Here is a 14184-nt window from a genome sequence, read left to right as displayed (position 1 = left end):
TGGCTGGGCCACACGTGTCTCTGATGCAACTCAGAACTAACTTCTGCTGCATTCAGAGAGGAGATAAACGGACAAACAAATGTGCCATGCTGTTTGGGGGGAGATGTTCCAGGATAAAAATGACAGATGACAGAGATGGGAAATGCCAGCACGAGGCTAGGAAGGGGAGCTTGTTGGGTGAGTTGCTTAGTAAAGAGGCAGAGGAGGACAGAAGACTTCAAGAAGAGTCAGTCACAATGGTCATCATTAATAAAGATGGCACTAACTATATCAAATCAGCCTTATAAAAATATAGTCATCAACCACCACTGTCCAAAATTACGATGTCAGAGATGGAACAGGCTTTGGAGGTTGATTTCAAGGCCAAAGCCCTCACTGTATCTCACCAATTTCCAAGGCCACTTCTATCTCTGACGTCCTAATTCTGGAGTTGGGGGGTGCCCAGTAAGGTAAAAAGGACACACCAAAATATACAGGTGCACCGTGGCAGGTCCTCCAGCTCTCCAAGGAAGCAGCTCTCAACACTATGCCCCTGGGAATCACCTGGAGACTTTTTAAAACCACCAATACCAGGGCTTCACCTCCAGCGATACTTTTATAACTAGTCTGGTGGGGCCTGAACATCATATTCCTAACTTCCCAAGTGACTCCCATGAGCAGTCAAGCCCGAGAACCTCTGCTCTGGAAGGTGTTCTAATCTGAACAATAGGAGAGGAACTCGATCTGGAGTCATCTGACCAGGTGGTGCTGGGCCCTCATCTGTGGTTTACTGGCTGTGAGACCTCAGACAAGCCACCTAGAAAGTAACTGGTTGCGGGTTGTACTGTATAGAATGCAGTTCTTCGTACATTATTTAGTATCTCAGATCCTCAGTCTTCTGATTAATCAAATGGGAATAATAATAACTGCTTTGCCAGGTTTTTATGAGGTTCAAACAAGGAAGGATCAGGAAAGCATATTATAAGCCTTTAAAATGCTATACAAAAGTAAGGAATGATGACAATTTAAGACCCCCTACTGACTTTTTTTTACTGACTTACATTGTTAGTCTGGGGAGAAATGCTGTTTGTGTCAAAGGCTAAAAAGTAAATCACCACAGAGAATACTTTTACTAACAAAAATTCCCAAGTACCAATCCTCCCTAGAGTGACTTGATCTCAGCTCTCCCTCATCTTATTGTGATTGGGCATTTGGGTGTTTCAACGGTGCTACTAGGAATCACCTGCTCTCATGGTGGAAGGCATCAGGAAGTGCCCCAGGAAGCAGGGGGTGGCCCCTTCCTCCTGCTCTGGAGACGGGCTGTGATCATCCGGGGCTTCAGGTTACCCTAGCCCATAAGCTACAGCAGCCACTTCACAACCACAGAGAGATGCTGTTTAGGAAACTCGGGCACTTGATTAAAGCCATCCACCAAGGGTACTTTACCTCCTTGGAATTTATAGGCCCCATAAAGAAAGAACTTGAGAAGACAGAGCAGTTGCTTTTTGTTGCGCCTCATTAGTTTTGAGTTTGGGCTGGCAGCAGGGATCAGACATGAGGAGTCCATCTAATTGAATCTCCTGTAAGCATAAAGTGCCCTCTGGTATGGAGGAGGCTATGCCACTGAGACTGGGAGTCTCCAGCTGGGGGAAGGAGGCGAAGAAAAACTGGGAGAAGCAAGACTGAAGGAGATGACTCCTCTGGGCTGCCCTGGCTATATAGCCCAGGAAGCAAGGTCTTGGGAATGCAATCAGGCATCCAGAGAGTGAAAACAGCACTACACCCACACTCCTGGACACCACTTTGTCGAGGCCTATGGGCAAAGGGCAGGGAAGCTGACTTCCTGCCCTTCCACACCTGCCAGTACTTTTTTTTTATGGGCAAAGGGCAGGGAAGCTGACTTCCTGCCCTTCCACACCAGCCAGCACCACTCCTAAGGACACCCTTCACCTGGAGACAGCCACAGACAGACAAAGAACAAAGGATAGAGAATAAGGTGTCAAGAAATGTGGATTTCCGCCAACCCCTCAGCCAGCCGTATAGCCACTCTGAGCCTTTTGTGTTCTCAACTGTAAAATGGACATAATAATACCATCCTCAGTTCAATTCCCAAATATTTGGTGGGTGATCTATATATGACACTGTTGTAGACTCAGGAAGATAAGACTCGATAACTCCCTTCAAGTCACTGATATCCTGTTGCAGAAGAGAGCTATGCAAAAGCCAATAAAAACATAAGGTGGAATGCCTGCCATGTTAAATACAAGAACACGAATGTACCATCAAAGCTCAAAGAAAAACATTCTTCATGGAGAGGTGAAGAGGACAGAATCCATGGAAATGTCACAGAGGAGATGGGGAGATTCAGAGCCCGACCCCCACGGCCGCAAGATGAGGAGTTTGCGGAAGGCCTTCCCAGATGCGAGAGCAACTCAAAGACCACAAAGGGTGGCTCATTACCTACTGTGTATCCTAGGATTGCCCTCACCAAGCACCACAAAGCGGGCGGCTTAAAATGACAATGGATTTTCTCACAATTCTAGAGGCTGAGAGTCTGAATTCAGGGTGTCAACAGGGCCATCCTCTCTTTGAAAGCTCTAGAGGAAGATCCTTCTTTGTCTTTCTCACCTTCTGGTGGCCCTAGGTGTTCCTCGGCTTGCAGCTGCAGTGTAACTCTGTCTTCCCTCTGTCTGTCTGTGTCTCTTCTTTTTTTACAACGACGTCATTCAGATTGGACTAGGATCCATTCAACTCCACTATGACCTCACGTTAGCTGATAACATCTGCAAAAACCTTATTTCCAAACAAGGTGCACTTAGGGGCAGGTGGCATGGGTGTGTGTGGGCTCGAGGGTGACAATCCCAGGTAGGGAGGACTGGGGGTTAGTCTGCTCATGGCCTTGTGAACCAAACCCACACCAGGGAGCCCACAACCTGGGGTGAGTGGGCCTTCAGTCGTGCATGAGCTTTGGTTCTGATTTTGGAGCCTTAAAGGATGCTGGTGATCATGGAGCCCAACTCCTTCCTTGCACAGACGAGACAGACCAAGGGAGGTACTTTGTTACGCAACACACTCATGACAGAACAAAGATTAGAATCCCAGATCTTTTATTATTCACTGCTCTGTAGAGAATAAGGTAAGAGTATAATCTTATGGGACCACAGACGTATATGCTGTTGGATAGTGCCTGAACAGACATTACGAGGTGCATGACTGTATATATGTGGCCTACTCACGATGGGCCAGGATGGTATAATTGGAGCACACATGTATGAACACAGTTGGTGAAAGTGTAAATTGAATTAACTTCTAGAAAGCAATGTGGCAATATGTAACAAGAGCTTTAAAATGTTTATACTCTTTGATTCAGTAATTCCCCTTCTAGGAATCTATCCTATGAAAATAATCTGAAATTTAGCAGGCTAAGGTTTATGCTCAAAGACATTCTTCAAAGTATTTTTATAAAAAAAAAAAATCTAATCACTGAATAATGCTTAAATAAATGCTGGTGCATATCATACAGCATTGTAGCCGTTAAGAAGTATTCTTGTGGGGAATTTTTAAAGCCCTTGGAAAAGCTTCTGAGATAACCTTAATTATTTTAAGGGAGAACGCACAGTTTTACGTACATATGTCACAACTAAACACACTTTCAAAGCATAAACCCTTTACCGTCGATTCCAACTTATAGGGACCCTGTAGGACAGAGTAGAACATCCCCATAGGGTGTCCGAGAGTGTAATCTTTACAGAAGCAGACTGCCACATCTTTCTGCCCTGGGTTTGAACAGCCGACTTTTTAGTTAGCAGCTGCATGTTTAACCCCTGGGCAACCAGGGCTCCTTTTTAAAGCATAGGGGGAAAACACTAGAAAGAAATATATACCGAGATACTAAAAATGGTGGCCTTGAGATGGTGTGATTCGGACTTTTTTTAATTATTGTAAATATATATAACATAATACTTGCTAATTCAACATTTTTCATATATATGATTCAATGACACCAATTACATCAATCACAGTATGTAACCATCACTGAGCGCTATTTTTATTTACTTTTATTCTGGTTTCAAATTCCAAAAAACAGACATGTGTTCTTAGAATGAAAAAAAATAAAAGAAGGTGGAAGACATATTAAGGGAATGACAAGTAATTGGTGAGTGAACACACGCACGTTCATGAAGAACCACAATGGGGCAAGAGGCCTGAACTTAAGGTGTGAACAAAACACTACAACATCTAGACATTCCGTAGATTGGGGAGGACTTTACACGTTTTGTATTTTGCTTATGTTTTCTTTGGTAGGGCTGGGAGTGAATGTAATATGATCCTAACTGCATTTAACAATCATATATACTAAGGCCTAAGAAAAAATGCTCTAGAAACAAGAAATCACCCAGCAAGTATGAAGGAGAATTTTTCTTATTATCCAAAATACCTTTGCTCTGAAGGAGGGGCTGAGAGGACAGGCAGGGTCACTGGCAGGTAGGGCCCACAAGCTGGGGTAGACACTCCAGTTCTGGCCCTAGCCAGCAGCTCCCAGCTGGAGGTTACCTGCGTGTCACAGCCCCTCACCTTCCCCGCCCCCACTTCTCTCTATTAAGTGGAAATAATAGCATCCCGCCTGTCCTGGTTGTTATAGGGTTTAGTGCGCTGGCAGATAAAGTTCCTGGGCTGTGCCTGGCATGTAGCAGGCACTCCATATGCATATTAAAGGGGTCCTGGCCATGCTCTGAATTCCTGGGACAAAGTCCACAGCCACCCCAGCAAACCTCCACAGCCAGCTCTTGAAGGGGTGTGTATCTCCTCCCACTCTGTCTGGGGAAGGCCACAGCTTCCTGTGGACCAGGAATAGTCTGTTGGGAGAAGCATTTTATCTCCCAGCTTACAAGAGGACATTACAGACTGGTAGAGAACTGAAGTACAAAATTAAAGCTATAAAATGAACTCAACGTTTTATAAATGAACATTGTATCTCTCCTGGTCACTTCTTTTGTGTTTTGATTCTGTGTGTTTGCTATGAGAATATATGGAATTTGAGGAGAAAAATTTCATTGTGCATTTCCCTGCACTTACAGCCTATAAGAGGCTTGGAACAAACATAGTTTTTGATTGTTTTGAGACACAGGGACAGGTAGGGGTGGCGTTTTCCCCTCTCTGTGAGAAATAAAAGGGTGAAAGTGAACTACAAAGATCTAGTCACAAAAATAAGTTAAAAAACTGAGAAGGTGGTCTAAAGCTACAGTGGGCTTAGGTGACAAAGGCTCATCTGATTTTGTCTGCAGCTCCCACTTGGAGTCAGGTTTAGATGGTGCCTTGATCCAAAGGCTGTTTAAGTACACTTCTGGGGGGTGGTGCTGGCTGGGGCTGGGGGAACTTACAGCCTAATAGAGCAGATGGGAACATACCTGCGTTCTCCGGAGCTGGGTGCCTCCAATCAATGCCAAAGAGAGGTCTGAGCACTCAGCACAGAGAGGAGGGGTGATGCTGTCACAGGTGGGATCTGTGAGCTGGACCCAGACAGAGAGCAGAATCTCCATCTGTAGAGAATGGGGTGTGCACTGTCATGGGACTGTGGCGGTTTTACTCCGGGAGTCTGGAACACAGGGTTTGTGGGGAAAGGCAGAGGGAGGAGAGGCAGGAAAGTCAATTCTGTCCCAGATCAGTGAGGACCTGCAAGAGACAGTTTAAGAGCTCGGGCCTGATTCCCTGGAAGGTCTCAGCTCTTGCAGCTGGGCCTGTGTTTCCCATGCTCGTGACTCACAGAGAACACTCAGCCAGGCTGGAGGTAGGTCTGACAATGTCGTGTGTCCATCTGCCATCATCTGGCCAAGCTGAACCTCATCTGTACTATCCCAGAAAAGAGGGCAAAAGACCACCTCCAGGGTCCCCCACCACGACATGGAGAGAGCAGCTTTGCAGTATGGCAGGCTGGGTCCAAATCCTACGTACAAGCTGTGAACTTAGTCAAGTCACTTAGCTCCTCTGACCTCAGTTCCTACTTAGGAAATGGGCATTGTTAAGACTGGCCCAACTTCCCACAGATTCAGATGTCTTCAGGTAGACAGAGGATTCTAGAAGTAAGCAGGCGTCAGCTGATGTTAGTTTCCATGCTATTGAGAACAGATCAGTGAAGCAGAAAACAGGGGAATTTCAGACATTAAAGATCCTCCAGTCTGGCAAATTGCATATCACAACCAGCTGGGGGCCTTCTTAAAACATGTTTTCCATACCTCACCCTGGGGAGCCTGATTTCAGTTTCCCTTACCCTGACATAAAGCTCCTAAGGGCTGGGGGACTTGGCCAAGTGGAGCTCCTGATTCATACAAGAGCTGAGCATTGAGGAGGGTGGGACAGGGGACACGGAGATGGTTGAGTCACCAGCTACATGGTGATGGAGCTGGAAAAGACAGTCAAGTGCATGGCAACCAGGCTTGAGGAGGTGGCCCAAGTGGGCCCTCCTTGCAAATCTCCATAGGACCCAGATGCCCCTCCAGCCCACACCACCCAAGAGTTGGGTGGCAGGAGGCAGAGTCAGAAGCAACAGCTAGGACCTTGCTGGGTGGTCTCTGTGTAGTAGGGCAGGTCAGGGCAGCCCTCTCCTCCTGGTTCCTGGCTCTCCGGGGACTGCAGGCACAACAAGTGGTTAGGGGTTAATTAGCTATCATAACACATTATTCTTGATGCAGAGAACTAACAACTGCTAATACGTTCATTATGAAGTATGTCACACTGCCCCCTCTGGATAATACGGAACAAACCTTAGAGATATAGTCAAATCCCTCCTTTTAAAGAAGGGGAGACTTGTGGCCAGACAGGAGAAGGGGTCACATAGCCAGCCATGGAGGAGCCAGGTCGAGGACCCAGGGCTCGGGGTTTTACAATGGTGCTCTTGGCATTCCACAACAGAAAGTACTGCATGTTTCCAGAGTCCTTTCAATAAGTCACTTCAATTGTAGAATCTGAGGTCAAAGACATGGGGAAGAAACACTGGACCAGGCATGCCTCTTGACACTTCTGAATTCCACCTTGAGGGCAGAACTGTCTGTGTGCAGATGGGACTCTATCTGTAGGCTGTTTACCTGACCCACTAAAGTCACGAGCTTGAGAACCAACCCTACGATGTTCAGCGAATGTGGACCAAACCTCAGGCCACTCTGCTATTCATCATCACTAGAAAGTGAAACCCCCAGAAGACGTGGGGACGGCGGGGAGAGTGTTAAGGGCTTTGGCTTCTACTCAGCCTCCTGGTGTTGGCCCAGAGGTGTAGCCAAATTGAGATGGGACAGTCTCTATCTTGCCAGGTATCGGGGTATGAAAGGCAGGGAGGAGTGAAGCAGCCTTCTCAGGGGATCCCCCAATCAGGCCATCTGTGCCCAGAGCCACTCAAATTGACCAGGGTGTGTGTCTCTGTGTACTCTCCAGGAACATCCCCAGCCTCCAAGATGGCCTTGCAGAGTTCCTTCACTTGCTGGAATGGGACAGTCCTTCAGCTCGGGCAGGCCTGCGACTTCCACCAGGACTGTGCCCAGGGAGAGGATGAAGGCCAGCTGTGCAGTGAGTACATGGGGGCTGCCCTCTCCTGCCCAGCCCACACCATCTCCTCCTCCACCCCAGAACATGGGAACTTGGACAACCTTCCTGATTTCCAGAGCCACTTGTCTCTCTCAACTTGCAAAAGCCACACAGTCTTTAAGAGGCAAGCAAAGATGTATGGTCTAAGAACAGCACAATCCTCATGGCCCATGTAAGTTAAGAAGAAAACCGGACCTCGTAGGTAATGCTCTCAGCTCCCTCATGTTCAGAGGAAACCTGCAGCATAAACCCGAGCTCTGTAATGTGACATGAGAAGCCCTCTATGCCCAGACTTCACCCACTTTTTCAGACTCATCTTTCACCAGCTACTTGCAGCTCTTTCTTCCCCCAGCTCCAGCCCCATCAAACCACTTCTCAGCTCTCTCATGCCTCCATGGATTTGCTCATGGGTCTCCCTTACCTGGAATGCCCTTTCCCTTCTCAAGTCATATCTACTCCTTCAAGAATTGCCGTAAGAGTCAGTTCTTGGAAGGCTCATCTGACTATTACCCACAAGTACAGTTGATTCTTCCTCCTCTAGACCCTCCCCCCATGCAGTGTATCCATGTGTCATAACATCTATTAGTTTTTTTAAGAATTTGATGGAGATATCATTTGCATGCAATATAATTCACCCATTTAAAGTGTACAAGTTAATGGTTTTTAGTATGTTCACAGAGTTGTACAACCATCACCACTATCAATTTTAGAACATTTTCATTACTTCAAAAAGAAACGCTGTGCCCTTTGGTTGACACCCCTTAACCCTTTCTCCTAACCCTAAAAAAACCCTAGGCAACCACTAATCTAGTTTTTGTCTCTTTCTGGACATTTTGTATAAATGGATTCATATAATATGTGGTCTTTTGTGACTGGTTTCTTTTACTTATTCTTTCATGGTATATTCAAGGTTCATCCACTTTGTACCATGTATCAGCATTTCCTGAATGATATTTCATTGTACGGATATGCCACATTTTGTTTATGCATTCATCAATGATAGCCATTTGAGTTGTTCCCACTTTTTGGCTTTTGTGAATAATGTTGTTATGAACATTCTAGTACAAATTTTTGTGTGGACACATGTGTTCATTTCTCTTGGGTAAATGCCTAGGACTGGAATTTCAGTCACAGGCTAACTCTATGTTTAACTTTTTGAGGAATTGTCAAACTGTTTTCCAAAGTGGCTGTATCATTTTATATTCCCATCAACAATATGTGAGGGTTCTAATTTCTCCACATTCTCGCCAACACTTGTTATTGTCTTTTTAATTTTAGCTATCATATTAGGGGCGCATCCTTAACATTCATGGAGATTGTTTCCATGTCTCTCTTCCTCTTGTGTGCAGACCGTGCCCTGTAATCTTTCTCGTTCCAATAGCTCTCATGATTCCTGGCACAGTATAAGTGCTCCCTACTCTTTGCTGATTGAAATAAATGCATGAATTGGGAAAGCTGGACTCCACAAAAGAAAGAAAATTATTTGTGCCCATGTCAGTAGTTAGGGGCAGAGTTAGATTTCCAGACCAAGTGCTCATGCCACTTGGACAAGCTGCCTCCCTAGGAGCAATTGCTCCAAATTTCTTTAATTTTATTGCCGGGGAAACCACCAACACTTACAGAACTCCTATAACGTAAGCTAGAAAATGTGCTAGATACTGGAGCAGAGAAGAAAACACGGCCTCTGCTCTCAGGGGGCTGAAAATCCAGCACAGGAGGCAGAGAGTGAGACAACAGAGGCTTAGTTGGGAAAGGATGCAGCAGAGGCATGCCAGGGAGCTGTGGGGTCCAGGTGCAGAGAAAATGCCACCCTGTCAGATACACAGCCTCTAAGACATGGAATTTTGCAAAATACCTTTAAAAAGTTAACAGTGTCCCCCAGGTCATCTAGACCGTTGTTGCCATTAGATGCCATGAAGTCATTTCCAGCTCTTACGACAGGATGAAACACTACCCAGTCCTGCGCCATCCTTACAATCCTTGCCATGTTTGAGCCATTGTTACAGCCATTGTGTCAGTCCAACTCTTTGAGGGTCTTCCTCTTTTTCACTAACACTCTACTTTGCCAAACATGATGTCCTTCTCCAGGGACTTGTCCTGCCTGATAACTTGTCCAAAGTATGTGAGATGCAGTCTCATCATCCTCCCTTCCAAGAAACACTCTGGCTGTACTTCCTCCAAGACAGACTTGTTCATTCTTCCGGCGGTCCATGGTGTATTCAATATTCTTCACCAAAATCGTGATTCAAAGGCATCAGTTCTTCTTCAGTCTCGCTTATTCAATGTCCAGCTTTCACATGCATATGAGGCAATAGGAAACACCATGGCTTGGGTCAGGCCCACCTTAGTCTTAAAAGTGACATCTTTGCTTTTCAACACATTAAAGAGGTCTTTTGCACCAGATTTGCTCAACACAATATGTCGCTTGATTTCTTGACTGCTGCTACCATGGGTGTCGATTGTGGATCCAATCAAAATGAAATCCTTGACAACTTGAATCTTATCTCTGTTTATCATGATGTTACTTATTGATCCCATTGTGAGGATTTTGTTTTCTTTATGTGGAGGTGTAATCCTTAGTGAAGGCGATCGTATTTGATCTCCATCAGTAAGTACTTCAAGTCCTCTTCACTTTCAGCAAGCAAGTTCATGTCATCTTCATAGCATGGGTTGTTAATAAGTCCTCCTCCAATCCTGATGCCCCATTCTTCATATAGTCCAGCTTCTCAGATTATTTGCTCAGCATAGAGATTGAATAAGTGTGGTGAAAGTATACAGCCCTGATGCACACCCTTCCTGACTTTAAACCATGCAGTATCCCCTTGTTTTGTTCGAACAACTGCCTCTTGGTCTATGTACAGGTTCTTCATGGGTACACTTAAGTGTTCTAAAATACCCCTTCTTCGAAATGTTATCCAAAATCTGTTATGATCCACACAGTTGAATGCCTTTGTGTAGTCAATAAAACACAGATAAGCATCTTTATGGTATTCTCTGCTTTCAGCCAAGGTACATCTGATATCAACAATGATATCCCTGGTTCTATGTCCGCTTCTGAATCAGGCTTAAATTTCTGACAGCTCCCTGTTAATGTACTGCTACAGCTGCTTTTGAATGATCTTTGGCAAAGTTTTACTTGGGTGTGATATTAATGATATTGTTTGATAAATTTCACATTCTGTTAGATCACCTTTCTTTGGAATGGGCACAAATACGGATCTCAACCAGGTAAGTGCCTTCTAATTTCTTGGTATAGATAAGTTAGTACCTCCAGTGCTTCATCCATTTGTTGAAACATCTCTTTTGGTATTCCATCAATTCCTGGAGCCTGATTTTTCACCAATGCCTTCAATGCAGCTTGGACTTCTTCCTTCAGTACCGTCAGTTCTTGATCCTGTGCTACCTCTTGAAATGGTTGAATGTTGCCCAATTATTTTTGGTATAGTGACTCTGTATTTCTTCCATTTTCTTTTGATGCTTCCTGAATCATTCAATATTTTCCCCACGGAATCCTTCAAAATTGCAGATTGAAGCTTGAATTTTTTCTTCAGTTCTTTCAGCTTGAGAAATGCCAAGCATATTTTTCCCTTTTTGGTTTTCTAACTACAGGTCTTTGCACATGTTATTATAACACTTTACTTTGTCTTCTGGAGCCCCCTTTGAAATATTCTGTTCAATTCTTCTACTTCATCATTTTTTCTGTTCACTTTAGCTACTCTGTGTTCAAGAGCAAGTTTCAGAGTCTCTCCTGACATCCATTTAGGTCTTTTCTCTCTTCCCTGTCTTTTTAATGACCCTTAAAAAACATGTTTGATGTCATCCCATAGCTCTTCGGTCATTAGTGTTCAATGCGTCAAACCTATTCTTGAGATGGTTTCTAAATTCAGGTGGAATATATGTTGGTTCTCATGAACTTGTTTTAATTTTCTTCAGCTTTCACTTAAACTTGCATATGAGCAATTGGTGGTCTGTTCTTCAGTAGCCCCTGGCCTTGTTCTGACTGATGACATTGAGCTTTTCAACAAAGGTAGTCAATTTGATTCCTGTGTTTTCCATCTGGTGAGGTCCACGTGTATAGTCACTGGGTATATTTTTGAAAAAAGTATTTGCAATGAATAAGCCATTGGTTTAGCAAAATTCTATCATGTGAGCTCCTGTGTCATTTCAATCACCAAGGCCATATGTCTTAGTTATCTAGTGCTGCTATAACAGAAATACCACAAGTGGATGGCTTTAACAGAGATAGATTTATTTCTTCACAGTAAAGTAGGCTAAAGACCAAATTCAGGGCATCAGCTCCAGGGGAAGGGTTTCTCTCTCTCTGTCAGTCTTCTCATCAATCTTCAGCTGGACTAGGAGCTTCTCCACACAGGGACCCTGGGTCCAAAGGACGTCCTCTGCTCCAGGCACTACTGTCTTGATGGTATGATGTCCCCATGTCTCTACGCTCACATCTTTCTTTTATATCTCAAAAGAGATTGGCTTAAGACCCTATCTAATCTTGTAGATCTCATCAATATAATGATGCCACTAATCCATCTCATTACATCATAGTGATAGGATTTACAACACATAGGGAAATCACATCAGATGACGAAATGGTAGACAATCATACAATACTGGGTATCATGACCTAGCCAAGTTGACAGACATTTTGGGGGGACACAATCCAATCCATGACACCATATTCTTCAACTACAGATCCTTCTTGTTTCCAAGTTTGGCATTCCAATCACCAGTAATTATCAATGCATCTTGATTGCATGTTTGATCAATTTCAGACTGCATAAGTCAGTAGTGATCTTCAATTTCCTCATCTTTGGCAGTATTAGTTGGTATCTAAATTGAATAATAGTCCAACCTGAAGGGCTCATCTTCCGTCTCTGTATCAACGTTCCGTGGCTATTCATAAGGTTTTCATTGGCCAATTTTTTCTTAAGTAGGTGGCCAGGCCCTTCTTCCTAGTCTGTCTTAGTCTGGAAGCTCCACTGAAACCTATCCACCATGGGTGGCTCTGCTGGTATTTGAAATACCAGTGGCATAGATTCTAGCATCACAGCAACACAAAAGCCACCAGAGTACGATAAACTGACAGATGCATGGTGGCACCTGGACTACTTGGAAAAAAAGGGTTTTGTTTAGTCTCTTAAATAAAGTAGTAGAGAAGTCCATTTGTCAATTTTGAAAACTTTGTTTTTATTTGAAACTTTCAAGTGGCACTTTCCAATAATGGAATTGTGGTGTGTTTTTAGATAAAACTCAGTAGGCAGCTGCAGGGAAATGCATTCCTTGTCCTGCACTGCTCTGCTCCTGGCCTTTCTCACAAAGTGCTCACAGCACACAGGGCCCAAAGTAAAGCCAGACTCGCCCATGCTGCCCTGGGGGCAGGGGACTCTGTGTTTTTCTAGTTATTTGTCTCAGCAGTATTTCCAGCAGAGCCTCTGAGCTGTGAGATTTCACATTTGCCTTTTTATAGTTTTTTGATACCCACTTCCCAGCTGGGACACAGGTCAGGCAGACCATGCCCTGGTTTACAATTGGGAAAATGAAGGCACAGAGAAGGTAATTGATTTGTTTGGGGTCACACAGATTGTTGAGAACAGAGCAGTGATTAGAGCACTGAGCCTGTGGGATGCCCCCATTACTGTGGTCTCGGGACCTTTTCCTACCTCTCCTGAGCTTGCCATTAACCGGATTCTAAGGCTAGCTCCAAACTCAAGTTCCAGTACTGAGGGCAGGCATCTGGGGTCGAAAGGCCTTTTTAGCCACACTTCAAAAGCTGCTCTGACCAGCTGTCAAACGACAGCTCCACTCTGGAAAGCACCTCACTGAGTTCTTTGCTGAAAAAATCTGTTGAAAGTGGATTATTCAGATCTTTTTGCCACTCTGATCTTGGCAGCATTCTGAGCAAATATCCTTTTTCTTGTTCACGTACTCCATTCTCTCTGCATTTTTGCTGTTTTCCCAGATTCCAATTCTGGAAACCAATCCCATGGTGATAACAACAACAATACTGGCTAACATTTATTGAATATTTACTATGTGCCAAGAGCTGCTCTTAACACTTTTCATGTATTAACTTATTCCACCCTCCCAACAATCCTATGTGATGTTATCACACCCATTTTTAAAAATGAAGAACTCGAAACTCAGGGAGTTTAAGTGATTTTCCATGATCAAACTGTTAGCCAGTGTCTGAGCAGAGGTCCAGATTCAGTTTGACTTCAAAGCCCACACTGACCCACTGTAAGCCAAACTCATTTGTTTTATGAGTTTCTAATGTTTTGTTTTTTTTTTTTTTTTTAATGTTTGGTTGTATTAAACACAAACCCTACCTATGCATTCGCCCAGGAAGAAGGGGCCAGAAAAAAGCCAGGGAAGCTTCCCTTTCTGGGGAGCTTCAGCTCATTTGCCTCCACCCTCTGGGGCTCAGTTTCCTCATCTGTAATATGAGTTGGAACATGGCACCTGCTGGTGGGCTATTGTCTGTGACGCATGCAAGACAATGCTCTTAAATACACTTGGCCCTTCCCAGGTGGCCTGGAAAATGTTAGAATGTTTTCTCTGAACAGGTTGTCATCCTGCAGCTCTATTAGGGATGGCCTGGTCCTCTAAGGAAACCTCATGAAG

General features: G+C 44.4%; 1 protein-coding gene across 1 annotated transcript in view; it reads left to right on the top strand.

The window, feature by feature from the left end:
* Positions 1-14184, top strand: part of ALK (ALK receptor tyrosine kinase) — a 1052109-nt gene that overhangs the window by 870364 nt on the left and 167561 nt on the right. Inside the window, exon 6 of the mRNA XM_064295177.1 lies at positions 7405-7536. Coding sequence (XP_064151247.1) covers positions 7405-7536 — 132 coding nt within the window. The remainder of the gene's footprint in view (positions 1-7404; positions 7537-14184) is intronic.

This window comes from Loxodonta africana, chromosome 12 (assembly GCF_030014295.1).
Source record: "Loxodonta africana isolate mLoxAfr1 chromosome 12, mLoxAfr1.hap2, whole genome shotgun sequence".
In the NCBI taxonomy this organism is placed as follows: domain Eukaryota; kingdom Metazoa; phylum Chordata; class Mammalia; order Proboscidea; family Elephantidae; genus Loxodonta; species Loxodonta africana.
The sequence above is the reverse complement of the archived record's forward strand: the minus strand, read 5'-3'. Positions and strand labels throughout refer to the sequence as shown.